The sequence below is a fragment of the Neurospora crassa genome, linkage group VII, assembly GCF_000182925.2.
Source record: "Neurospora crassa OR74A linkage group VII, whole genome shotgun sequence".
Classification (NCBI taxonomy): Eukaryota; Fungi; Ascomycota; class Sordariomycetes; order Sordariales; family Sordariaceae; genus Neurospora; species Neurospora crassa.
In genome coordinates, this window is record NC_026507.1 from 79,650 (window position 1) to 105,336 (window position 25,687).

General features: G+C 50.4%; 8 protein-coding genes and 1 non-coding gene across 9 annotated transcripts; 5 read left to right on the forward strand and 4 right to left on the reverse strand.

Annotated features, from left to right (window-relative positions):
- Nucleotides 1-5,442: 5,442 nt before the first annotated feature.
- On the reverse strand, nt 5,443-6,050 carry NCU12057 (hypothetical protein; the record flags this gene model as incomplete). Its single annotated transcript, XM_011397037.1, has 2 exons — nt 5,443-5,832; nt 5,940-6,050. The coding sequence occupies 2 exons, from the start codon at nt 6,048-6,050 to the stop codon at nt 5,443-5,445; spliced, it is 501 nt and encodes a 166-aa protein (XP_011395339.1).
- A 192-nt stretch (nt 6,051-6,242) lies between these two features.
- Nucleotides 6,243-9,747, reverse strand: NCU09283 (acetyltransferase). Its single transcript, XM_953409.2, has 2 exons — nt 9,191-9,747; nt 6,243-9,133 (listed from the first exon to the last, which is right to left on the reverse strand). The coding sequence occupies exons 1-2, from the start codon at nt 9,397-9,399 to the stop codon at nt 8,620-8,622; spliced, it is 723 nt and encodes a 240-aa protein (XP_958502.1). The 5' UTR covers nt 9,400-9,747; the 3' UTR covers nt 6,243-8,619.
- NCU09284 (hypothetical protein) lies at nt 6,800-8,571 on the forward strand. Its single transcript, XM_953410.2, has one exon. It carries the CDS (start codon nt 7,058-7,060, stop codon nt 8,390-8,392), a length of 1,335 nt encoding a protein of 444 aa, XP_958503.1. The 5' UTR covers nt 6,800-7,057; the 3' UTR covers nt 8,393-8,571.
- Nucleotides 9,748-9,876: 129 nt separating the features above from the next.
- Nucleotides 9,877-9,968, forward strand: NCU15358. Its single transcript has one exon. It is a non-coding gene; the product is annotated as a tRNA-Glu (tRNA).
- Nucleotides 9,969-10,432: 464 nt separating this feature from the next.
- NCU09282 (hypothetical protein) lies at nt 10,433-14,186 on the forward strand. The gene is made up of 2 exons (XM_953408.2): nt 10,433-11,218; nt 11,272-14,186. Exons 1-2 carry the CDS (start codon nt 10,831-10,833, stop codon nt 13,194-13,196), a joined length of 2,313 nt encoding a protein of 770 aa, XP_958501.2. The 5' UTR covers nt 10,433-10,830; the 3' UTR covers nt 13,197-14,186.
- gh31-1 (glycosylhydrolase 31-1) lies at nt 14,130-17,505 on the forward strand. The gene is made up of 2 exons (XM_953407.2): nt 14,130-14,729; nt 14,825-17,505. Exons 1-2 carry the CDS (start codon nt 14,519-14,521, stop codon nt 17,284-17,286), a joined length of 2,673 nt encoding a protein of 890 aa, XP_958500.2. The 5' UTR covers nt 14,130-14,518; the 3' UTR covers nt 17,287-17,505.
- A 519-nt stretch (nt 17,506-18,024) lies between these two features.
- Nucleotides 18,025-20,041, reverse strand: NCU09280 (hypothetical protein; the record flags this gene model as incomplete). Its single annotated transcript, XM_953406.2, has 2 exons — nt 18,025-19,890; nt 19,944-20,041. 2 exons carry the CDS (start codon nt 20,039-20,041, stop codon nt 18,639-18,641), a joined length of 1,350 nt encoding a protein of 449 aa, XP_958499.1. The 3' UTR covers nt 18,025-18,638.
- A 27-nt stretch (nt 20,042-20,068) lies between these two features.
- On the reverse strand, nt 20,069-20,869 carry NCU17157 (hypothetical protein). Its single transcript, XM_011397044.1, has 2 exons — nt 20,750-20,869; nt 20,069-20,696 (listed from the first exon to the last, which is right to left on the reverse strand). The coding sequence occupies exon 2, from the start codon at nt 20,638-20,640 to the stop codon at nt 20,338-20,340; it is 303 nt and encodes a 100-aa protein (XP_011395346.1). The 5' UTR covers nt 20,641-20,696; nt 20,750-20,869; the 3' UTR covers nt 20,069-20,337.
- A 2,569-nt stretch (nt 20,870-23,438) lies between these two features.
- NCU09279 (laccase) lies at nt 23,439-25,567 on the forward strand (the record flags this gene model as incomplete). Its single annotated transcript, XM_953405.2, has 7 exons — nt 23,439-23,642; nt 23,694-23,772; nt 23,824-23,835; nt 23,903-23,920; nt 23,981-24,032; nt 24,081-24,218; nt 24,265-25,567. 7 exons carry the CDS (start codon nt 23,439-23,441, stop codon nt 25,565-25,567), a joined length of 1,806 nt encoding a protein of 601 aa, XP_958498.2.
- Nucleotides 25,568-25,687: the final 120 nt, after the last annotated feature.

Sequence of the window (25,687 nt, forward strand, 5' to 3'; positions counted from 1 at the left end):
AAGGGACGGCGTTCGTTATACTAGTTAGGTACCCCGCGGCGCTATTGTAATAGTATTAAACAAATTTATATATAGTACGCAATATTACTTCCTTCTAACTATTATAATAGATAAGCTACTAAATATATTAGTATTTAAAAGTATAATAGATTTAGCTGGAGTTTAGGATTAAATAGTAAAATACTTACTCCCTAAAATAAATCTATTTCCTAATTATAATAGTATTTTAATAATAGATAATACTAATTGGCACCCTTATACCGAATTCTAATATATATATAATTAGAAGGGGGTTCTATTATAGTATTTACTGCTGTACTCTCCTAAGTTCAACCCTATCGAGGTATACTTTAGCGACTTTAAATAGCAATTTAAGAGGGTATATTGTAATAAGGGCGGTAATAAAATATTAAATAATAATTTTACTACGTTTCTTAAACGATTAGTATAGGATGTGGGGTATAGAGTATAATAGATTTATAACTATTTTAAGAACGTAAAGCTAGTAATAAATTAATTTAATAATATTAATAAAGAGTATAGCGAATTATATATTAACGAGCTAATTGAATATAGAGAGACGGGTACTATATTTAGGCGGCGGTAGAAAGTATAGAAGGGAGAGATGGATTTATATATATTAAATTAAATTGTATACTAAAAATACTAGAAATGCTAAAAATGTTAAAAATGTTAGAAGTGCTAAAAGTGCTAGAAATTGTATTTATCTATATAATAATACTAAAATGCTAGAAACCCCCCTCTTTCGCTATAAATCGATTTATAATATTATTATTACTCGCTAGGACCGCTAATAGTAGTACTACCCGCTATAGAAGTAAGAGTTCTAGTAATGCCGTACTCGAATATAATATTGAATCGCAGGTCTAAAATATATATTAATTAATTAAATTATAATAATAGGGGTTAGAGGGTATATTTACTATAGTTTAACTATATTACTAATACCGTGTATTCAATTTTAAGGAAGTTTTTAATACTATCCCTAAATACCGTATAGAAATTGTAATTAAACCCTAACCTCGTAAATTATTCTATTAGCTACTCTCTAAGCGCGAATATATTGGGCGGCGCCTCCTTATTCCGGAATTTATTCTTTAAAATAATTAAAATTCTATATATTAATACTACTTTAATTAATAATCTAATATAATAATATTTATAGAACGCCTTAAAGAATTCGGTAATAATTTCTTTAACCGGCTAATTAAGCGGAGCGAGGGGTAGTAGTAACGAACGAAGATTGAGAGTCGAAGGTATAAGCGGACGTAGTACAAATAATTCTCCGGCCTCTATTAAAGAGTCTTTAATCTCTTCACCCTCGTCTTCCTTGCCTATTATTAATAGTAATATAATTAATAGTAGTACTAGTAGCTAAATAAATACTATAATCGCTATAGAGATAGGAGGAGGGTTAGTATTAATACGCTTAGTAGCGAGAATCTCGTAGTCGGTTGGGTACCTATAGAATACAGTAATAAAATATTCTAATAATATATACGAATTGATAGTTACCGCTTTGCCTAGTAGGGGGAGAGCGCCTGCTATATTATAATTGTAGCCGTTAATAATTACCGAATTGGCGATAGAACCGCCGGCGGTATAAAGTAACTAGATTTAGAAATATTAAAAATAGGGAGGGAAGTATTAATATAGTAGTAAGTATAGTAAGTATAGGGGAGGAGGGTATAGCTAATATAAACCTCTAAAATCGTCCCTCCTTAACATAGCTTATAATAAACTATTTATAATTTCTATATTAGTACTACTATTACTACTATTAATATTATTAATAATATTAATATTAATTAATAGACTATTACCTCCTCCCCTATATTTATTATTACTATCGCTAATATTAAAGGCGGCTACTACCTTATTGCCCAATATATTTCGTACTAGTTTAAATAGTAAATTAATTACTATAGCCTTCCCTAGTAATATAGTGCGTACCTACTTACCTATATCTTTAATATTAAAATTATAATAAGTTATACTCCTATCTATAATGTAGTACATTTAATACTTAATAACCTTATTATAATTCTTATATTTATAATTAAAACCGTACGCCTATACCTATACCAATTCTTAATATACAATACCGTATAGCTTTACCCCTATACGCTCCTCTCGCTACTAGTCCTCCTCTAAATTCTTTTTAATTTCTACTAATATAATATTTATTGTAACGCACTTAAACTTCTTAGTACCGGCTAAAATCTATAACCCTTGTAATAACGGCGTATTGACCGTTCGTAGGGTTAGGGTAATAAAAGGATTAATTAAACTACGAGAGGGGGTAGGAATAGAGGGTATATTACTATAGGAGGATAAGGTAACAGAAATTTTACTAGTAGACGGATTAATTAACTGAAATTTAAATAATATAGTAAAATAGTAGTACTAACTAATATAGTAGAAGTATAACTTTATAACGGTTTTATACTCAATATTATTATACTCGTTATAAAAATCCTTCCCGGGAATAGTCTTATTATATATAATAACCCGGGCGCGGCGATTATTATAGGTAGCGGCAATATATATAACATTATATAAAGAGACTAACTACTTTATCCCTACAACTATATTATTACTAATAATATCTTCTATATAACTTCGCTACATATATAGGATTTTACTAAGTAGTATCGTCCCAAACCACTACTCATAAAGCTCGCTATTATCTTACTCAACCTTAACCTTTCTAAATAAACTATATTCTTTAATAATAAATAGTTTAATATAGTTAATAGTAATATATAAATTGACTATATTAAATTAGACCCGTATTAATTTAGGGTATTTAAAACGTAGCGGCAATACGAAAACAGCCGGCTTACGGGTAGCGCGGGGCTAAGCCGGTAGTACCGAAGCAATTAGTTTAATCGGGGAGGCTACTTCGCTATCGTCGTCGCCCGATAAATAAAATAAAGTATTGAAAATCCGCTTTTTAGGGGTAAGGCGGATGGGGAACTATTACTCAACCTTATTGTTGTCGCTAGAGTCCTCTTCGCTACTAAAAATTTTAATAGGTATTGCGGGCTTAGGAGGGAACGACGGCAGCTTTAGGACTAAAATTAATTCTAGTTCTAGTACGGTAGCCTTTCCCTTCTTAATAGCGGTCTTCTTAATAGCGGTCTTCTTAATAATAGTCTTAATAGGAGTAGCCTTCTTCTTAGGTAGAATAATTTTAGGGATGATTTTAATAGATTATTCGGCTTTACGGCTCTTCTTTCTAGGGCGGAAGGAAGCGCGTTATAGAATTATTAAACTAGAATCTTCTTAGTCTTAGTCTTCGTTAAAATAGATTATTAGTACGCCGCTTCGAATATAGGATTGCTTTATACCGGCGGGCTTTAAATTAAGGATTGTTTTGGGAGGTATTATTGCGATGGATTTGATTAATTACTAGTATTGTAATTACTTTGTACGTTGAAATAGCTTCAAATTGATTTAGAAATTGTCGTAAAATGATGAATTTTGACGAAGTTGTACAATACAGAAGTGCGGTGTGTGTGTGTGTGTGCACGCACACCTCTTGCTAAGACTGCACAGGCGATTGAGTGTGGGAACAGCGCATCGTATTCCCATTGAGGTATCCATCTCGTCTTTGGCAGCTGAGGCCTCTCTTCTCACCCATCATTCTTGCCAGTCAACTATGTATTTATCGCCTAACGGTAGGTATATTGTATCGTGTACCCAAGGGCCGTTCTGGCCGTGTAATCCCCCCTCAGTTGATGGGATGACCGACGTCATTATTCGCGAACTTTCGTATCATCGGGTCGACCTCTAAGCGAAGTGTGCCCAGACCCCCGCGAGTGGAGTCGCTCCGGCTCTTCCTACCGAACCGCCCATCTTATTTGCAACTGCCGCCGGTGCTACGGTACCGTCGTCTCGGCGCCGGCCCGGGCCTGTGAGCTATTGATGCCCACGTGAAATGTACACTATGTACACTCCCGCTTCACTGCTGTCGATATCATCAAGTTCAACCTCACCATTCCATCCCATACACTACAATGGGAACCACCACAGGTTAGGTAGTGGAGAAACAGCATCCGAGATCCGCAAGCGCCCCGTTACGTACATGTACACACCGCTCGGCAACACCTCCAATGACAAGTCTAGAATCTTCGATAACGCGGTTGTTGATTATAAACCAAGGCCCCGTATCTTTCCGTCGACTGAATCGCGTTCAGTTGTCGATGTTGATGGAACATCCGTTCGCGCCGATCATGGTACGTATGTAGATTTATCAACAGATCCGGAAGCTGGGGGAATTCAGGGTGCTGTTATTCACGTTTCATGTGTCAGCACAGCGTCTAAAAATACCGTACCCAAGGACGACCGGAACAGGACACTTACTCAAGCTCGCCAAGCCCCGTGACCGGATCCCATCCCTCCGCTGCCAGGAACCCATAACCGGACTTCACTCCGATCGTACGTCGTTGAAGATTTCGGGATCCGCATATGTAGTACTGTTTGTTTCGCACGTTTGTCAGCCCTATCGTGTGGTTTCGTATCATCTTTTTCCCGCCCATCGACCATACGCTACACCGTCGCGCCGCCAATCCCTTCCCCTACCCAACCTAACCGCTTCCCACATCCACCACGGTCCATACCTTACCCTTTCTTCCGACATCGGCGAAAGGAGATAGAAGACTTACAGCCAAGAGAATAAACAAACCCCAACCTCCCCCCACCCCTTCAACACCACCTCCACTCTCTCCTCAACGTGTCTTCTCAATTTTCACAGCCAACGTTAACACCGTCCCCCACACCGGAGCCGCCAGCGACGTGCTTCCAATCTCGTGCCAATAACCAGCGAACCGAACCAGATAGTGATCATCAACAGCGCTGACGTCAGGATAGCCACGGCCTGCCTTATTGTAAACGCCGCTTCCGAGGTCGAGGTTGCTGTCATTATTGATGATAGAGTTCGTTGCAGTAAGTTTGGGTATAGCGTGGCCGTTAAAATTGAGTTGCAATCCGACTTGGGAAAAGTACGAGGCGATGGCTGAGAGACTGATCAAAAAAAATGAAAAAAACTTCAAGGCAAAGCATAGGAAAGATTTGGGAAAACCCCCCTCCCAAAGCGAAACCTCGATGTGGCTCATCCTCTCAACAGGCATCTCGGTCGTCATGGGTTAGCCTTCCGACTTCGAGACATCCAGACCCATTCGGAAAGCACCAACCGCCAAGACATAACTTCGTGGTCGGTTAGGTTGATGTGCCTCGCTTGCCCGGAGTGCGTGCATCTAACCGACGAGTGCCTGCGTACGGACATAGAACTCGCATTCTGGTGAATAACCCTCCCACTCCCTTTCATGTCGTCCTTGTGACCGTCATCCTCGGGGTACGAACCGACTTCATCGTCACCCGACGCCACAACCACGGTGATCCCTTAAAGCCTCGGCTTCATGATCTCGGAGCATTGGCGATGGAGATGAGGAAGCCGGGAGGTCCCCTTTGCCTCCGCCGTATGAGAAGAAGATTACGGGGTTGGGGTTCAGTCCAGTCGTATAGGCCGCACTGACGGGTGCCTTCGTATTTTATGTCGGAGGCAGGGATGGAGGAGGAGTCAGCGAACGAGTTGGAGTAAATGGGGTCGAGACAGGCCGGGTCTTTGCAGTCGCTCTTTTCGTTAAGTACGGAGCAGGTGCAGACTTGGAAGGAGGCTGTGGATGTAGGTCGAACCAAAGGGTTAAAAGTAGGTAGGTAGATGTCGTGTCTAGTTGCTCTCATAGTACTGATAGACTCGGCGCCGTATTTGTCGGAGGTCCGGGCACCAATGGCCCCGTCGATGAGCTTTCAACAGGGTAGATGCCGTTGAGGATTTTCCTTGTCTATTGTCAATGAAGGTACGGTATCTTCTTTGTTCCTGCACCAAGCACATGAGTTTGACTGTTGCTCACAGTTCTTGACGGCCTCGCCTCTATGGGCTCAGGAGCGGATGTAGGCATTGCCCGTTCAGAAAGGACATCGATGGATGCTAGGTACTGCTGTAGCATCGAGATGGCGGACATGGCGATCAGGGAAGGGAGCAAAGAGACCATCAAGACAGCGATGAACGAGGTCAAGATACGAGAGGATCATGGGAGAAGGGAAATAAGAGTGCACATAACACGTAAGATGTTGTTACACGGTTGATCAACTGGCGGGCTTTCGATCCCGAGATGTCAGAGACGACGGCCCATTGAATCAAAGGTAGTGGCGTGGGGTTCATCACTATAATATGTATTGACAAGGGGTACAGTCAAAGTCCGAAGTAGGAATCAACGTGCAGTCCCCTCATGTATTCCTGGCAATGCTTGTTTTCCTTGCAGAGGGCCTTCCAGTCTTCTGCCGGAAACATAGAGGTAGGTATCAGACCAGGCATGATTAAGTTGCGTCGTTATTTGGGAAAATTCGTCCATGTGCCCGTGAAGAGTGACCCAATGGTAGGTAGGTAGTCGTCTCACGTAAAGCAGTGTCCCTGGTGATGGCAGCGACGGCATGACGGGATGGATGCTTCTTGTCAGAGGAAGAGACGGGAAGAAAGTGAGGTGGAGGTTGTCGCGGAAAGATTGGATGCCGAAGATGGAGGTTAGGTACTCACTGCGCTGAACCATAGGGAGAAACGCGCTAAGACAGCGCTGCCCACTTTCCGTCGGCTTCCCGCGCGCAATGGAACTCCACAAAACGTGCGTGGCCTGAGCTGCCCCGCATCGGCTACCTTATCGCCCGCTTATCGCAACAGAACCCCTCTGTCATCATCATCATCATCGAGCCTTTAGGTAGGTAGCTTCTTCCATCCATCCATTCATTGATCGATCACCAGATCCCCCGGCTGCGCCGTACCACGTCATCCGCCTCGACGAGCCTCTAGGCACCAGTAGGCACCATTAGCCCAACATGTCACCTCAGCCATAGCCGACCTAAGCTCGACAGCCATAACAATGGCCTTCTCCCCCGTCCTTCTCCATCATAAGCCCTCCCTAGACGAGGTCCCGACATTAATATCTTGCTGACCGCGCTGACCACAACCACAACCATGGACTTCCTCTACCGCACCCGGCGGTCTTCCGTCACGGAATCCGACCTCCTCCGCGTCTTGTTGGCCGACCGCGTTGTCGGCGCCCTCATCGGCTCCGCCCTCGGCGACGCAATCGGCCTCTACACCGAATTCCTCTCTGCCGCAGAGTCAGAGAAAGCCTACCCGCACAAGCGCTTCGTCCTGTCTACCGTATCCTCCCCGAACTCGCAAGACCAAGCAGGACCAACATCCTTCAAAGTTGACCACCACCGTGCCCCGCATACGCCTGGAGACTGGACAGACGATACCGATCACTGTCTCCTCATCCTGCTTTCCTTCCTACACACGGCCAAAACACCCGGACCCGGCGTCGCTCCCTTGAAACCCGTACCAATTTCTTTGGACGATGGCCATGGCACTGCTTTCGCCGTGGAGATTGCCTCTCAATCGCTCCCCACCCCTGTGGACCTCGCCAGCCGCCTTTCCATCTGGGTCCAATGCGGCCTGCGGCCCCTCGACACGCCCCCCCTCGGTCTCGGCTCGCTCGTCGGCGCCGTGGTAAAATCACCCGATTTCTTGCGCGACCCTGTCCGCGTTGCGCGCGAGTACTGGGAACGGAAGACGGCTCCCAATGGTGACAAGCTGGCGCCTAACGGAAGTCTCATGAGGACTGCGCCAGTGGGACTGATGTGCGTGTGGAGGTCAGAAGAGGAGACATTTACCTTGGCGGCGGAGTTGGGGAGGGTCACCCATGCGGATCCCAGGTGCGTGCTGGCTTGTGTCGTTGGGAGTGCACTGGTGAGGCGGCTGGTGAGGGGGGAGGTGGAATCGGAAGGGGATATAACTCATTTGATACAAAGGGGGCAGCAGTGGTATAGGTCGAGGGGGGTCAACATGGTTGGTGCGGTCAAGGAAGTAGAACTGGGTGAAAGAGAGCTGTGGGGGCATGTGGGACCTGAGGTCACGCTGAAAGACCTGAAGCTGGATGAAGAGAGCAAGATAGGCTATGTCTACAAGACTCTCGGTGCAGGAGTTGTACTCCTTCGGAAGGCCATGAGGGAGCGGATGAAGGCGGATGGACCCCAGACAACACAAGAGCGGTTCGAACGGTTGATCACGCAATTGGTTATGGAGGGTGGCGACGCGGATACCAATGCTTGTTTTGCTGGGGCGTTATTGGGCGCGTTACTGGGGCGCACGGCGTTACCAGACCATTGGAAGAACGGGCTAAATCATGGGAATTGGTTGAATGGTAAAGCGCGGGCGCTCTGTCGGGTTCTGGGGTTGGAGTATGGAAGTTATAACGGGATGGAGGATCTCGATACGTATCCGGATGGAGGAAAGGGCTCCTGAGCAGTGAGGAAATGAATCAGAGGTGGATAGAGTTGAATGCAAAGGTCCGTAGAAAGATGGAGGATGCTTGGAGGAATGATGGGCCGAGTTCGCGAGCTTGACCACGTTTGATGCTCAGGGCCGCTTCCATCATGTCATGCCTCATCGGCCAGTTCTAGTCCGCTCCCTGCATTCCTGAGCCCTTGTTCCATCTTCACTTTTTGTTTCCGCATTGCCTTTTGCTCCTCTCAATGCCCCCTCTCCTTATTCTCCTTTACCATCGCCTCATACTTCTCCCTCTCCACATCCAACCTCTTCACCACCCTCGCCGGATTCCCCGCAACAACCACAAAATCCTCTACATCCTTGGTCACCACACTTCCCGCCCCAACCACCACCCCCCTCCCAATCGTCACTCCCGGCAACACCACGCAACTCCCACCAAACCAACAATCCTCTCCAACCGTAATCGGCTTCCCTAGCTCCGGCCCCCTCATTCCGTTCCGCGTGATCGGATCAATAGGGTGCGAGGCAGAGTAAAAGTGGACATTAGGACCGATGAGCGTGCGTGCCCCGATGGTAATGGGACACACGTCTAGTAAAGTGCACGAGGAGTTCATGTACACCCCCTTGCCCAGCCTGACATTGCTGCCGTAGTCCATCTTGATGGGCGTGTCGATGTAGGGGAAGTCATCGAATTGGTCGGCGTCTTGCTCGGGGTCGTCCAGCTTGGGAGGCAAGGGGGTTGGGTCTTGGAGGAGGCTGTTTTGGTTGTCAATTTTCTGTTCCCTTTCGACGATGGGGGATGGTGAAACTCACTCCATCAACAACTCGGCTACCCTCCTCCTACTCGTCTCCCCGTCCGCCGCCTCCGTATTGTACTTGAGCATGGCGCTCTTGCAGCGCGCTCTGCCTTTTACCAGGTCAGGAGTCCAGCTGTAGTACAACTCGCCGGCGAGCATGCGCCGGTGGTTCTCGGCGCAGTCGGCGGGGGAGGAGGGGTCTGGGCGGAAGGCGGGTTCAGACATGTTTTAGTTTGTGTCGTAATCCTGAACCGGCTTGGTCATATACTCTAGTCCAGTGTGTTTATGCCTGCGAAAAGTGAAGATATAAGAGTGTTGCTTTTGTTTACTTTTGACGATAAAAGCAATGGTGTCATGAAGCGGAGTTGGGCGGAGTTTGAGGACCTTGTTGGTTAGCTGGCCTCGGCGGAGCGGGGCCCGTTTACTAACACGAGGTCAGATGTCAGCGTGGCATTCGCGTTGGCGGGATGACGGTCCGGTATGAAGTCTGTAACAAACACTTGTTGCTGTTCTATTTTCATGAGCCTGGAGGAATTCGTGTAGAAGCTTTTTAGTTAGGTTGTTTTGTTTCTCTGCATCCTCCTCTTGGACACAGATGATCGTGGCGCGGGGAAACTTACTGAACCCTTAACTAAAGTGTGTCCACTTATAGTGCCTACTGCGGAGCTAACTCGTCATCAAAATCGGACCATATCAGTTCAATCGGGTATGGTGTAGCGGTAACATCGTTGACTCTCACTTCTCAGGAGTGACTGCTCTCTCAACAGCCCCGGGTTCGACTCCCGGTATCCGAGTCTCAATATCTTTTTGCATTTTTTTGCTCTTATTTCATTCCTACAGTTCCGTTCTTTTTGCTATGTATAGTTTCTCTTTTTCTTGTCGCTCCTGTCTTGTGAACTGTTTGGTCATCCGTCGGTATCCAAGTTGTATTTTCCAAGTTCCATCAAATCTACGCCCTCTCTTTAATTCTTTTCTTTTTTGTGGACAACCTTGTTGGCTGCTCTTTCCCATCGTTGTGAACTGTGGCCCGACGATACTAATGCCGCAGGTCATTCTCCCAAATTTACCCTCCTTGAAAATTTCCCTTTCTTCCCGCAAACACTTTTCCATTTCCACAACAACAAACTGATCTAATCCAAATCCATCTTCCATCGGTATTCGTTACTTATCGTTATAGCGCGTCCAGCTAGTGACTGTTCGCAACGCAATTGCCCTCACGTCCCGAATACCGCCATTGAGCGCGGTCGCAAATATGCGGCAAGCGATCAAAGCAGTTAGTCCACTATCGCCTGGGCACCAAACTTCACCGAGATCCAGTTAGGCGCACATCTTACTGACCTCCGATTACATTCTGTTCCTGGGGCCCCTCCAATACTTCCTTGGTCTCCCTCGTGTCGGGCAGAGCTGGAGGCACCAGATTTAACTGACTATAAGCGCTCCATCGGAAACACGAGCATGACCAGGCCGGTGATGAGGTCGTCAGCTACACGGCGCCGTTGCCAATTGGGTGCCTTGGCTCTACCACATTCAAGTTAGTGCTTACGACGTTACCACTGCCAGCTCAGAAAACGCAGCCAAAGGGACCTCCTCCAACGACTTCCCTTGGACAAACCACCTTTCACTTCAGTTTCTCACCAACACAGCACGTTCCAAACTATGGACAATGACTCTCCAGCCCTGCAACGCCAGGCTGTGCCTTGGTCACTGTCGACATGGTGGGAAGAGTCACCTTCCTCAAGCAACACCCTGATATCCCGCGCGCCTCTTCCAGACACGAGATGCGAACAGTGCGAGGCGGCTATAAGCAAACCGAGGCGTCTTCCCCCCAGGGTTGTCTTGAGAGTTGCGCGTGCATCTCCCGATACCTGCTGGCAATGCCGCATTCTTCTGGCACTGGCTGAAAGGAGGCTGGGAAGACTCCTGCGCATTGACGAAGTGCTTGAAGTCGTGTGTGCGTGGAAACATCGTCACAAAATTATGATCCTGTATCTTGGCACTGGAGGTGGAGAGGAGGACCGACTTGTCAGTATCTCTTCGCTTAATGGTGAGTGCCGTTGCCTCCGCTGAGGACCAGTTCCCAGGCTAACATCGTCTAAGGTCTTCCATGTCCCTGGAACACCTTCGACGCCAGACAGCATACCACTTCCGTCGCCCATACGCTAGCCTCCCACTCTTACAAGGTAGCCTCCTCCTGGCTCGAAACGTGCGTGACCGACCACCCGGGTTGTCCTGGCATGGAAGAAACTCTACTCCCGCGCCGAGTCATCCACATCGGCGCCAACCATACCGACATCCGTCTCGTTGAACACAGCTCCTCAACTCTGGGCCGGTATACCTGCCTCAGTCACTGCTGGGGAGGAGCACAGCCGCTAACCACAACCACCCACAACATCGCGCAACACCTAGAGCGAATCGAATGGAACAGCATTTCCAAAACCTTTCAAGACGCCATCAAGTTTACCGCCCATCTCGGAATTTCGTACATCTGGATTGATTCTCTATGCATCATCCAGGACTCTCCCCAAGACTGGGTAGAGGAGTCGGCCAAGATGTGTAGCATCTATGAGAACGGGCATCTCACCATTGCAGCCTCTGCTGCCTCGAATGGCAGCGGTGGTCTACCAATTCGCGACTCCTCCGGCTTCGTTCGCCTTAGCGGCACCACATCCTCTCCTGGAAGCAAACCTTTTGACATAATAGGTTACTTCGAGCTAGGCGGCATAGAGGCTCGCGACCACCCCTCCCCAACCAACCACCGTACGCCTTTGTATTCCCGTGGTTGGGTCCATCAAGAAATGCTCTTGAGTCCGAGAGTGGTTCATTTTGCCAAGAAAGAACTGCTGTGGGAGTGTAAAACGGTAGGGACGTGTCAGTGTCCTCAGCCACCCACATTTCGAAGCATCTTCTTCAAGGAGAGGAACATCTTCTTCAAGGAGGGGCACTACGAGGCGCTGAATTCCCCCAGACAGTCTAGCGCTCGATTAGCAGGCGATCTTCTGGCTCGCCAATGGCACAAGATCGTCGAGTCATATTCCAGCCTCCATTTGTCGTTCCCGGAGGACAAATTTCCTGCTCTATCTGGGCTAGCCCAACAGATGAGCAAGAGGCGAGGGCATGAAGTGCGGTACCTAGCCGGCCTTTGGAGTGACTCCCTCCTGACAGATTTGCTATGGATCGCGCCGTACAGGTATTTGTTGGATCCGCAATCAATTGATGGTATCCTACGAGGCAAGCACGAGTGGCGAGCACCCAGCTGGTCCTGGGCTGCTCGTGATGTGTCTGTTTTTTTTCCCCGAACGGGGGCGGAAAAGAATGGGTCTACCTGTGAGGTTAAAGCACTGTGCAACATTGTCGGCGCGGAGACTACGCTGGCTACTACGGATAAAACAGGCCGTATTTCAGGCGGGCGGTTGGTTGTCAGAGGTAGATTATTTGATGCCAGTCTGTACCGGGACATTGAACCGTCTGTTACAAGGGGCGGAACGGCGGAAACCAAGGCTACCATCACATTGAGCGTTCAGGTTTCCATGGACCTGACAGGCGGCGTCAAGACTTTCATCTCATATGCCCTCGAACGCGGAACCTGCGTCATCTTGATGACTCAGTCCGACGCCCAAGGGCTCAACAGCTCGAAGCCAGATGAACTGGGGATTTTGGTCAAGGAGGGATTCAATCCTGACCCGATGGCCGAGCTTTTGTCCATGAAGAGGACTGATAGTAGGGAATATATGGGGAGTGATATCAAGATATTGAGGATGGCAAGGGTGGGGAGGAGGATGCCTGCTCCCGATGACAAGAAATGGTTGGCGGATATGGAGTATGCACTGGTTTTGCAAGGCATTTCCACTGGACCGATGGACCCTGACGGTGCTGAGGCGGCAAGGACCTACAGGCGAATCGGCATCATTCATCACGGACGTGAGGGCTACAAGGGGGTGGAAAATGCGAGGGAGGATTTCTGGGAGCGCTATCCGAGTTGCTTCGAGGAGGGCGGAAGAGAGGAGACCATCACTCTTGTCTAGACTGGTACAGCGCCGCAGCACAATGGAGGAGAGGGATGGTTAAAGATCCTTGACAGCGAGCTGCAAGGTATATAAAGTAGTCGTCCATGATGAGCTTCTCATCTTGGCCACTGGCTCACCTCCACTTCCCTTTCATACCTCTACAGCCCAAAGCGGGAATCCTGAGATGCTCTCCCGTCTCATGAGCATCACACATTGCACAGCGTCGCGACTGTGAAACCACGAGATCCACGTGTTTGGTTAACGGTCGACGAGCGGTGTGTTCCTCGTTTAGGAGGTCCTGCGCGTGGCCATTCGAGGATACCATGTCGAGGCGGCAATCCGTCAGTGTTGGTTTCACAGCTGGGCCCAGATAGGTATGGATGCCATGTGACTGATAAATGGTGTTGCACTCCTTCTCCTTTGCCTTCTTGTTCGGTATACCATCTCCAGGACAGCTCTTCACAGGCCCACTGAAAACCTAAAGCTTCAAGGCCAACCTCCTGATGGCCGCGTTCGTCTACACTACACCTTCGCAGGCATCTACTTCGTCAACGCGGCGACTTGCATGTGACAATACCAATCAGCCCAAAAGAAGATGATTGGTGCCTATTTATGCTCGCTGCCAACCAGTCAAATTCTGTGAGGTGGCCGTAACACGCTAACCCAGCAGGTTCCGGCAGAGACACCAAGAAAGTCTAAGGAACCGGCAAAGATCGCCATTCTCTTCGCCTAGTCGGCATCTAGAAGACGGACATTGCACGTTGATTGGCGTGCGCGATGCCTCGTGGTCTCACCAACCATCTTGCATCCGACCTCCAAGCAAGGTTCCCCCGCATCCTCGGTGATACCCTCCGGATCATGCGGCGACCGGGTCACGAACCCCTTGTGATTTGCTTCCCCAACGACATACAGACCAACGGCGTAACAGGTACGGATGAAAATAGGTAGCAGATAGCATTGGATGTGTTGCACATCATGGCATTCATCGACGATTCTACTTGGCCAGACACAGCAGATGATCACCACGGATGTTGCCCTATCGTGTTGCCGAGACAACGAATGGGTCTAGTACACCATGTGAACGTATCATGGCAGGAATTGAAGGTTGAGGACATGGTGCAGCCGTCTGAAGGTTGGAAGGATGCAATGCAGTGATGCAAGACAGATGCTGTCATCCGGTCTTTCCTTCCAGTCCTCATCGCAAACGGCAGATCGTCCAGTAACTGAACCAGGCAGTTATCTAGCTGGTGCTGCCACTTCTACTTCAACATATGATGCTGTCCTGAACGCCTAGTTCCATACTCGCTGCACGGCATCAAGTGCAAAGCGAGTGAATCACCATGATCAGGATGCCCAAACCCGCCATTGCGCTGCTGTCACTGTTCTCGATAGCATCCGCGGCGCCTCTGGCAACTTGCCCAGGATACCGAGTCACCAACGCCCAATCCGGGCCGTCGTATCTCGTCGCCGACCTGACTCTCGCCGGCACCAACTGCAATCTCTACAGCGAAGACATTACCAACTTGCGCCTGACAGTGGAATACCAGACTGGTAAGATCATTGTCCACCTTCTTTCTCTTTGCTTCCAGTCACCGTAACCTCAATGCTTCGACCCGGACCCACATCTAACCACAGCACACTTGCAGACACCCGCCTACACGTCTTGATCGCAGACCGCGAGCAAAACGTCTACCAGATCCAAGACAACATCCTACCACGGCCTCTCTCACAAAATGCCTCCTCCCAAACCGCCGATCTTCGCTTTACCTACGAAGCCTACCCCTTCTCTTTCAAAGTTACACGCGTCAGCACCGGCGACGTCCTTTTCGATACTTCTCCTTCACCCTTGATCTTCGAAACGCAATATCTACGCCTGCGCACGCGCTTGCCTTCGAACCCGAATTTGTATGGGCTCGGTGAACACTCGGATTCTTTCCGGTTGGCGACAAACGGATATAAGAGAACGTTGTGGAACTCTGAGGCGCCGTACATACCGCAGAACCAGAACTTGTACGGGAGCCATCCTGTGTACTTTGAGCACCGCGGTGGTAATGGTACGGGAGGGACGCATGGAGTCTTCTTAAGAAGTGCCGCGGGAATGGACGTTGTGATTGGGAAGAGCGATGCCGGGGAGCAATACCTCGAGTATAACACCATTGGGGGAGTGCTTGACTTTTATTTTCTGGCCGGACCGGGTCCCGAGGAAGTAAGCAAGCAGTATGCCCAAGTTGTTGGTCTCCCCGCAATGATGCCGTATTGGTCGCTGGGATTTCACCAGTGCAAATACGGCTGGCCGGATCTGGGGCATGTCAAACAGGTCGTCCAGAACTACAGCGATGCGGGAATTCCGTTGGAGGCGCTCTGGGATGATATCGATTATATGGACAACAAGCTGGATTTTAGTACGGATCCGGTGCGGTATCCTCATGACCAGCTGAAGGGATTTGTGGACGAACTGCACGGAAAAGATATGCGGTATGTGCAGATTCTGGATCCGGGGATCAGGTACAAGAGCGACTATGGCCCGTATACCAGGGGTGCCGAGAAGGATGTGTTTCTCAAGGCAGCTGATGGGTCCTGGTATCGTGGCCTGCAGTGGCCTGGGGAGGTGGTCTGGCCGGATTGGATTGCGCCGCAGACAAAGGAGTGGTGGACAACGGAGATTCTGACGTTTTATGATCCAAACAACGGGATTAATGCGGATGGGCTTTGGGTGGACATGAATGAGGCGAGCAACATGTGTGCGGACACTACTTGTCTCTCTTCGGCTCAGAAAACTCGCTCACTGCCTCAGTCCCTAATCGGCAAAATCCATCCACGCGCCCCAGGCGATAGACACCAAAAAACTCGCTCACTACCTCAATCCCTAATCGGCAAAATCCATCCACGCGCCCCAGGCGATGGACAACACCTCGGCCTCCCCAACCGCGACCTCTTCACCCCCAAGTACCAGATAGCGAACCACTACCCCACCCTCTCCAGCCGCACCCTATTCACGAACATCACCAACTCGGACGGCTCAACGCAATACGACACCCATAATCTCTACGCCCTCACTATGTCCTCTGTCTCTCGCTCTGCCCTCATCTCCCGCTCGCCCACCAAACGTCCCTTCCTCCTCACCCGTTCCACCTTTTCGGGATCCTCCCGCTTCGCCGCTCACTGGTTTGGCGACAACTTTTCTTCCTGGGCCGACTACCGCGCCTCAATCCGGCAGCTCCTCAGCTTCAGCGCCATACACAACTACCCCATGGTCGGTTCCGACGTCTGCGGCTTCAACGGCCAGGCCCAAGAGAACATGTGTGCACGCTGGGCAGTTCTCGGCGCTTGGCAGCCCTTTTACCGCAACCACGCCGACATCTCCGCTCCCGACCAGGAATTCTATCGATGGCCTTCTGTCGCCGCTGCCGCGCGCAAAGCGATTAGTGTCAGGTACCGACTGCTGGATTACATTTACACAGGCCTTTACTACGCCAGCAAAACGGGTGAGCCGGCACTAGCCAAACCGCTCTGGTTTCTCTTTCCCTCTGACCCGGCAACATACGGCATCGACACGCAGTTCTTCCTCGGCGACGCACTGCTTGTGTCTCCCGTGGTGGAAGACGACGCCCACTCTGTCACGTTTTACTTGCCCCAAGGGAAATGGTACGATTTCTTTACGCATCACCGGATTGATCAAACCTCCGCTGGCACCGTTACCGTGTCCGGAGTAGGTTGGGATCAGATCCCTGTTTATATTCGCGGCGGAAGTATCTCGGCCCTTCGCCTTTCCGACGCTTCCTTTACGACCGGACAGGCAATGACCACTGCCGAAGTCCGGACACGCAACTTTGAGATCATCATTGCCCCTGATCAGAACGGCAAAGCGAGGGGAAGATTGTATTTGGATGATGGCGAGAGTCTGGATTCGAGTGGGAAGGAGAGCGAGATTGAGTTTACCTGGGATGGGTCAAAGTTTGAGGCGAAGGGGACGTTTGGGTATGACACTGAGGGGGTGGTGGTGCAGAGGATAGTGCTTTTGGATGATGGGGTTAGTGGGAATGGGCAAAGGGAGGTGAGTGGGAGGTGGCCGTTGACGGGGGGTTTTACGACGAATCTGTACATATAGGACGAGAGTTATGATGGGATGGGCAGATGCACCTACCTATCAGGGGAAAAGGTGCTGTCTTTTTTGTTGCGTTGAGGGTCAATTCGAGGACGAAATCGTCGTTCTTTTCCGGTGGAAGCACGGTTGATTGTCGCATCATTCTGCTGATGTAAATTGTATCCGTATACCTATGGTGCAGCTTCTCGAGTATACCTTATTCTTCAAGTTATTTGTTCTCAAGATTCTTCAGTTCTTGGTGCGCATCTTCCACTCGTGCTTTTGGGTTGTTATTTTACTTATTCACAACAATACCCCTAATATTCGGCCCTTGTTTTCGAATTCCCTCCTTCTTCTCCAACTCACTTGTTCTTTCGCCAGCCAATTTCCAGCCACGGTGATTTCTGCGTCCGTGCAACAAATGGAAAATCAAGATGAAAAAGCAGAAAAATATACAGGATCGAGACAAAAAAAAAAAAAAAAAAAAAAGAAAAAAAGAAACAGCCACGAATTCACTGAGACTAACTTGGGAGAAAAATAGAATTTGACCCGAGTGACATATTGAAAGGGATAAAATATGTCCTAGAACAACGAAAGAACAAAACGGGATTTACTTGTACACAATAAGAACCTGGTTGATTTGACGTCGCTGGTGAAGGAGTGGGAGCATGGGTGTGCTTGTATATATGCTGGATTTCAAGACAAAAGTATGTGAAGGCCAATGGCGAAAGCCAATATGTGAAGATAAACCAAAGTGAGTTGGTTGAATTGAAGTAGAGACAAAGAACTGAAGTAGACCGCGTGCCACTGTGGCTCCAATCGAATAAACACTGCAGTATTGCAACTGCCCCCCTTCGGTCCTTCCTCACGTCGGGTACCTAGGTAGTACATTGCCATCAGCACTCTTTCCCATCAAGGACCCAAGCAGCATCCCAACTGAATTGAGCCCAATCGCCATTCAACTCCAATGAGACACTTTCCAACTCTCAGCTTCCACCAAGTCCACCACGTCTTCCTGTATCACACTTTTGCCTTCTCCCCTTCTTGTTTCATCTATCCCAGGCTCCCCATCACCCGGCGTCGATAGACACTACGGCATGGGAAGTGAGATCCCTGGGGAAAGGGACATCGCTTCGATCTTATACCTTGCAACTGCTGCATAGCATATGCCGTGATTTCTCTGTCGGATAGCCACAACTTGATGTTTTGACGACTGAAGGGGACAGGCACATCCCTTGTCCGTGTCATTGTCAGATAAGTAAAGTAGTACACACTCCATCTGAACTTTCGACAACAATGAGACCAAACCGTATCCGAACTCCACATCACCACCAGCCACACCCACCATATCAAGTACATCCCCTCTCGCTCGATGTTCAAGCAGTGACAGCAGCAGGATTAACCTCCACCATAACCACCGCATCCACCCCCATCGTCCCCGCCTCCGACATGACCGCCTCGAACTTGAGCTGCGCACTCGACGCGTTCTCGGGCGCCGTCCAGTAAACCGTGTTCGGTCCCCACCAGCCGATCCCTCCCTGCCCTGCATCCGCAGGATCCCTCGTATAAATCGGCAAGTTATTCACCATCAGCCCCACGAACCCAATCCCAAACGCATCAAAGTACGTGGAGAAGCTAATCAAGTACTTTCGTCCCGGAATGACCGACACGGTTGGGGAAATAAGGCGGGCAGAAACGAGGAACTCCTGGTTCGCGGGATTCGGTTTCTGGGGAGAAACAACGCGCCAGGCGTGCGAACCGAAGCGGTAATCGGGATTGACTTGCCCGGGAAGGGGCAAGGTGACCACGCCAGCGGTGGTACCAGGGTCGGGGACTTGTTGCGTCCAGGAACCTAAACCGTTCTCGAACTCGCCGCCGGGAAGGATGCCGAGTGGCGGAGGGGTTGATCCGGAATAGGCCGAGACGGGGGCGAAAGTGACGGTGTCGAGGAAAGAGGGAGGGCCGATCCACTCGATACGAATTTCAGCGGTCGTTTCAGATGCAAGAGAACGCCAAGGGGACTGCGTGAAGCGCCATTTTTGGCGACCCGGGCTGTCGTTGGCGTCGATGGTCAGGCCTGCACGCCCGTTGATTTGGACGCCGATGAAGCCGGTTGAGCCGGTGCCTCCGTTGGCGTTGTTGGGGAAGAAAGTGGCAAGGGTTAGTTTGTATTCGGTGTTTGGGGTAATCGGGAGTGGAGGACTAATGATGCGCGCATTGGTGCAGACTCCAGAGCAGGTGGATGGGCTGGTGAGAGAAGCGCGGAGAGAGCGGTTACCAGTGAAGCTGTTGGTCGTGGTAGTGGAGAGGGAGAAGGAGGGATCGAGGATTTGGACGGTCCATGGGGGAGAAGGGGATGGACATTCAAAGTCACCGTAGACTACACCGCCGTTGGAAGGTGTAGCCGAGGGACAGGCGGTTGCGGTAGCCGTAGTAGTGGTAGTAAAAGAGCAGGTTGGGCCGCATTTGCAAGCGGAGATGTAGCGATCGGGGGTTGAACCACAGGCGTTGGTGGCTCGGATAGGATAGTTGGTTGCGGTGGTGCCGGAGGCGGTTATGGTGGCGCAGAACGCCGAGGCCACGGAGACAGCGGATGGGGATGGACAGGGGAAGAGGGCGCGGTAGCAGCTGGAGTACCTCCATGTTAGCCTGAGGGAAACTTGGAGAGAAGAAGCACTTACTTGTCGGCATTGCACTTGGGAGGACCCCCTGTTGTGGTGGTCCCAAGGACGAGGAGTCCATGGGCTAGGAAGAAGGAGAGCTTCAGCAGATCTTTCATGGTCACTGTCTCGCCAATGTCTTGATAGGAGAGCTGGCGATGTCGTTGATATTCAGAAGATCCTACCTCCTCAAAGCATCAACCGACATCTTTATATCCCTTCATAACCCCTCAACCCCATCCATGACTTCTTTCTGCAAGTAATACCGCACCGTCAGCGGATGGACATTGAGCCGTTTCCTGATCCTCTTTCGTGTCGAGGCCCAAACACGATGTGAAAGCAGGACGATGGCTTGCAGACACGATAATTCGACTGCCGTGTTGGAGGCATGGCGAAGCTTTAAGACTGGCTGCTGCTAGCCAATATTCGCTTGACAGCTCCAAAACCCGAGAGCGGCTGAGTCTGCTGAGGTAGTTTGGCAAGCCACGTGGGATGAATGCCGTGTCAGCATGACCGGGTGGCTTCCACGGTTAGGTAATCTTCGCGGGGTGCCTCGGAGCATCGCATATTCATGGTGATGGCTGGTGATGGTCCGAAACAATGGAAGTGATGCTTCGAAGTCGCAGTCATATCGTTGAAGCTGGCTGGGCATCCTGACCGCGGAACTTAATCCGGTTCCAGGAACTGTCAACCGTAGAGGAGTGATTGCCAGAGCCATGATCTACGTTCCATGTGATGATGGGTACTGGCGGTCCGAAATGCTAGAGGTAGCTCCTAGTGAACGAGTCAACAACTGTCTGGTAGTAGGTGATAGGCCGAGGACTTACCTCTACTGAAGAGGGCTCTTTTCTGGTGTGAGTCAGGACGGCGGCACCTCAATTTGGTGAGTAGTATGCTTTCTAGAGACCAGGCTGAGACAGACAGGGAAACGCAATGTCTTGTTTGCGGGCTGAAGTTGTTAGGGACGAAGGCACGGAAGGCTAGGTAACTACCAACGGGCCAGGGGCATCTGCTATGCACGACGCTGGAGTTCCGTCTCCCGTGGCTCGTCAGGTGATGACAGCCTGTGACGTAGGTACGTAACGTAACGTACTGCATGCCGCTTTCCACTTCTTCCACTTTTCACCAGCGAATCTTTCACTTCCCAGATTCCAAACACCAAGGGCATCTCAATGGCCATCGACAGCTTCTCTTCAGGCTCCATTGATCCAATCACAGGGAGACAGGAGCACGCGTTACCTGTCGTCAATGCGTATGCGGATCGCGCCTCGGTCGCTTATGTTGCTGGTGACTACCTACGTACTGAAACTACCACTTGCAATCCTCCGCCGTGCTAACCAGACCTGCCCGAACTGCCATCTCCAGTTGCCCCCCATTGTGTACGGTGCCCAAGCAATGTCGCCAATTCCCGGGACGGAGAGAGCTGCCCTCTGTCCGACATAATCCAACGCGAACGAGGAACGGCGAGACGACACGTATAGAAGCCTTTCCAAAGGCGCCCCTCGTCCACAGCATGCGATGGCCGTAACCGAACGAGGAATGAAGCATGCCATGAGAACCGAGATACAGGCAGGGACAGATGCGAGGCTGCTTCCAAGGCTCCACGATTGCTCTCTACCTGGCGAACAATAGGGAAGTGGCACGGAAAAGAGGAGGAAGAAGGCAGCTGGAACTTTTGACTCCCCCCAGCGTTCCAATATTTCCCAACCTTCATGCCCGATACCCAGCCAGAAAGGACGGATCAGTACCTCCGGTGAAAATAAGCTTAATTCCACCAAGGCTTTGTGGGAGCGTGCAAACATGCTAGGTACCTATGCAAGACATTCCTGGCAAAATCTCCCGCTTCTGTCACACAGCAGCCAAGTCTCAGACCCTTTGTCGTGCTAGCAAGTCAAGCGCGAATCCCGCGACTGTTCGAGACAGGCTTCTCTCCGAGACACTTACACCGCAATCGACATAACGTCAACCGATATGCGCTGTGTGTCTCCTAGCATCCGTTAAGACTTCCCCGGAAGGGAAAACCGGCGACATCGGAAGAGGGAATGTGTGACCGATCCGACCAACCCCGGACCCCGACATCTCAAACAGCAGCCTCCATCAGCCACAAGACACGTCTCATAACTCCACGATATGTCCCGAAATTCCTGGTTCTGCAGATTTTGTTGCGACCCTCGGACTTCCATACTCGATCGATAACATGCAGCATAGAGACTGAGCAGGACACAACGAGAAGACTGGGAAACGAGGATCGACAGGCACAAAGGCTGTGGCACATGCCCTGTCGTATTGTCGACAAAGCTTTCTTCGGTCTGTTTGCGACCAAAGCTGTAGTGGCAGGTGACCTGTTCAAGCAACCTTCCATGCCTCGTATTTCTGTCCTCCCAATTGACTATCACAGGCCGTTGATAGGGAGCTCTGACGTGACAGCAAAGTGTCTCACCAACTCAGAGCCCCTTGCTGTAGTTCAGTGACTCGCTGGGGATCTGTCTATCCTTTCCTCTTTTGTTCATATGGAAGCTCGCTTTCAGGCCATTGGGATTCCGTTACAACACCCGCCAAGTAGAAACAAACTGTTCTACAACTTCGCTCCGTCTGCCATCAAAGTGTCAGAAGGCTCGCCAGTCCAATAGCACGCAGGAGGTTCGCATACCTTGGCTGCCCCGACGGGCCAGTCACTGCCGCTATTCCTCATGCGGGTCGCCATACAAGCGTTGGCCCAAACCCGAGCTGCAGAAACCATGTCCCCGAGGTCGGGACTCATCGGGAGTTGAAGCGGCTGCTGACATGGCTCGCCATTTCAGTTGAGAAGAACCAGGTCACGATTCACTGATGGCCATGCGATGCGAGGGACTATTCTGTTGTACCATGGACCGTTGGTGTTTACCTGTTAAGTTCAAAACCATGCCCCCTATCGTCGCGACTTGGAGTTCCACGGAATTGTTACCTCACTCAAACTTCCCATTGGTCAATGATGCATGTCTCAATTCCAGGAATCTTTTTAACTTTATCATTTAGAAACGGTTCATGAATAGTTCATGGTGGAACTTCGGCGGTCTGGGCTTCATGACAAGGTGATCATGTATCGGCTTCCTCATGGAGCATTCTTTACGATGAGTCGTTGAACCTATCCAGGTCTGGCATGGTCCCGTGGATTGGACATTGGCTGAATCCTGAAGAGGGTGGTGTATATGACAGCAGCAAGAAAGATCAACGCCAACAAGAGCAAGCCATATTCATACTTGGACTACCTATCTCAGTTCATGCCATGAAAGTGGTCAGTGTCACTGACCGCCACACGGCGTTGTCGTGACACCTGGAATGCACCGAGCCGCCAGTTGATTTGAGAAGTCACTTTGCCATATTCAAGCCAGTTCACTGTTTAGTATATGATGCTCGATGCCCTCGACTGCTCGACAGCACAGTGGTGGGAGTGCTTGTCAAGCTCATCAGTCCAACTTCCCTGTCTTCGGTCTTTGCTAATCGCTTTGCCATACCACTCGGGATCGCCTCAACACCATGTTCAAACCTCTTTGCGGACTCCTATGGAGTCTGATTCTGAGCAGCCTCGCCCACGGTAGTCCACTAGCAGAGTCCCAATCGCACCTTCTGGAGGTGAGACAGTCATGTAATACCGCCTCCAACAGACAATGCTGGACAAGCTCCTTCGATATCAACACGGACTATGAAGCACATGTGCCCGAGACCGGTGTCACCAGACAGGTAAGTCCGGCTCCAGTTTGGCGGCAAACTTGGCATGGCTGACAAGAGCAGTATACCTTGACCTTGACCGAGCAAAGCACTTGGAGAGGGGGTGATGGGCGGTTAAAGTACAGCGCAATGCTTGTCAATGGTGAGTCTCAATCAGAGCACTGGAAATAAGAATCAAGCTAAATTCATCCAGGCCAATTTCCAGGTATGTGAAAGACATTATATGGCGCATGATTAGGTACCCTACTTACACTCAACTCCAAACTTTGAAGGTCCAACCATTAGCGCAAGTGAGTGCATCCTCTCTACTCCAGACCGTCACGAGCCACGCACGTACTGACATTAGCCAGACTGGGGCGACCGACTCCAGATCACCGTCATCAACAATATGAGATCCAACGGGTGAGGCCCCTCCACATGCCCCAGCAGAGAGTGATCTAACTCAGTCAGCACCTCGATCCACTATCACGGTCTGCGCATGCTCAACGCCAACACTCAAGACGGTGTCAACGGGGTTACCGAATGCCCCATTCCTCCTGGAAGCAGAAAGACCTACACATTCCTCGCCAATCAGTACGGCACAGCATGGTATGCCTCCTCCCCATGGACATATTGACGTCTACTAACAAGCCAGGTACCACTCTCACTTCCCGCTGCAGTACGGAAACGGTGTTCTTGGACCCATCGTCATCAAGGGACCGGCATCTGCCGACTACGACACCGATCTTGGACCACTCGTTCTCTCCGATTGGTACTATGGTTCCGTTTTTGAGATTGCCCACCGCGTCAACAATCCCAGCAATCCCTTCATTCCCAACTTTCCCGGCTCCCCTCCTGCCAGCGACAATGTTCTCTTCAATGGCCGTAACATCAACCCCGACGGCTCTGGTGGTACCTACACCCGCAAGACCCTGACCAAGGGCAAAAAGCACCTCCTTCGACTCATCAACACTTCCCTCCAAAACGCCTTCACCGTCAGTCTTGTAGGGCACACCTTCCAAGTTGTTGCCACTGACATGGTCCCCATCAAGCCTGTCACGCGCGACCATCTTTTCCTCGGCATCGGCCAGCGCTACGATGTCATCATCAATGCCAACCAGCCGACTGCCAACTACTGGTTCAACGTGACCTTCTCGGCCCTACCCTGCGGCCAGTCCGACAACCCTTACCCAGCCGCCATCTTCTCCTACTCCGGCGCCTCCTCCGCCTCCCTGCCCACACAACGCGGCGTCGCCCCTCCGGACTCCCGCTGCGCCGCACCCGAACGAGATTACTCGCCTATCGTCTCCCGTTCCGCGGACGTCAACTCCTTCGCCCCCACCACATCCCACACCCTCAATGTCGATTTGACGGTAGACAACTCCCAAGCCCGCGTCTTCTGGCCCGTCAACAACTCGCCCCTGCGCGTCAACTGGCAGGAACCCACGCTGCGCTACGTAGCGAACAACACCCTCTCCTCTGTCCCGCGCTCTCGCAACTTGATCCAAATCCCGGGGTCTAATACCTTGACTTACTTCTTGTTACAAAATAACTCGCCCATCCCGCATCCTATCCACCTCCATGGCCACGACGTTATGATCCTCGGTAGCTCCCCGCCCCTAGCTGATCCGCTGGCGGAAACGCAGATAAGGGAGTATAACCCCAATACGGATAAATCTACTTTGAGGGGAAATAATCCCCCGAGGAGAGATACCACGATGTTGCCGGCTTGGGGATGGTTGCTGGTGGCTTGGAGGACGAACAATCCTGGTGTTTGGCTGTTTCACTGCCATGTGGGGTGGCATGTTAGTCAGGGGCTGGGGGTGCAGGTGTTGGAGAGGCTGGATGCTTTGAGGGATGGGGGTGGGGGAAGTTTGGGGACGGTTGAACAGAATTGTGGGAATTGGGCGGGTTGGTACCCGGGAAGTACGTGGAAGCAGGATGATGCTGGGTTGTAGTCTTGAGGTCAAGAGAGGGGGCGAGAGAAGAGGTGGAGGGGGTAAGGGAAAATATTTGGAGGATATAATGAGGAACTGAAGCGACTATAGAGAGTACTTACGGGCTTACTTTTCATATGG

Coding starts and splice junctions, on each gene's coding strand:
- gh31-1 (XM_953407.2), top strand. CDS start 14,519: ATGATCAGGATGCCCAAACCCGCCATTGCGCTGCTGTCACTGTTCTCG. Junction 14,730..14,824: donor GACAGTGGAATACCAGACTG/GTAAGATCATTG, acceptor GCACACTTGCAG/ACACCCGCCTACACGTCTTG.
- NCU09283 (XM_953409.2), bottom strand. CDS start 9,399: ATGTCTGAACCCGCCTTCCGCCCAGACCCCTCCTCCCCCGCCGACTGC. Junction 9,134..9,190: donor GTAGCCGAGTTGTTGATGGA/GTGAGTTTCACC, acceptor CAACCAAAACAG/CCTCCTCCAAGACCCAACCC.
- NCU09282 (XM_953408.2), top strand. CDS start 10,831: ATGGACAATGACTCTCCAGCCCTGCAACGCCAGGCTGTGCCTTGGTCA. Junction 11,219..11,271: donor CAGTATCTCTTCGCTTAATG/GTGAGTGCCGTT, acceptor ACATCGTCTAAG/GTCTTCCATGTCCCTGGAAC.
- NCU09284 (XM_953410.2), top strand. CDS start 7,058: ATGGACTTCCTCTACCGCACCCGGCGGTCTTCCGTCACGGAATCCGAC.
- NCU17157 (XM_011397044.1), bottom strand. CDS start 20,640: ATGGCTCTGGCAATCACTCCTCTACGGTTGACAGTTCCTGGAACCGGA.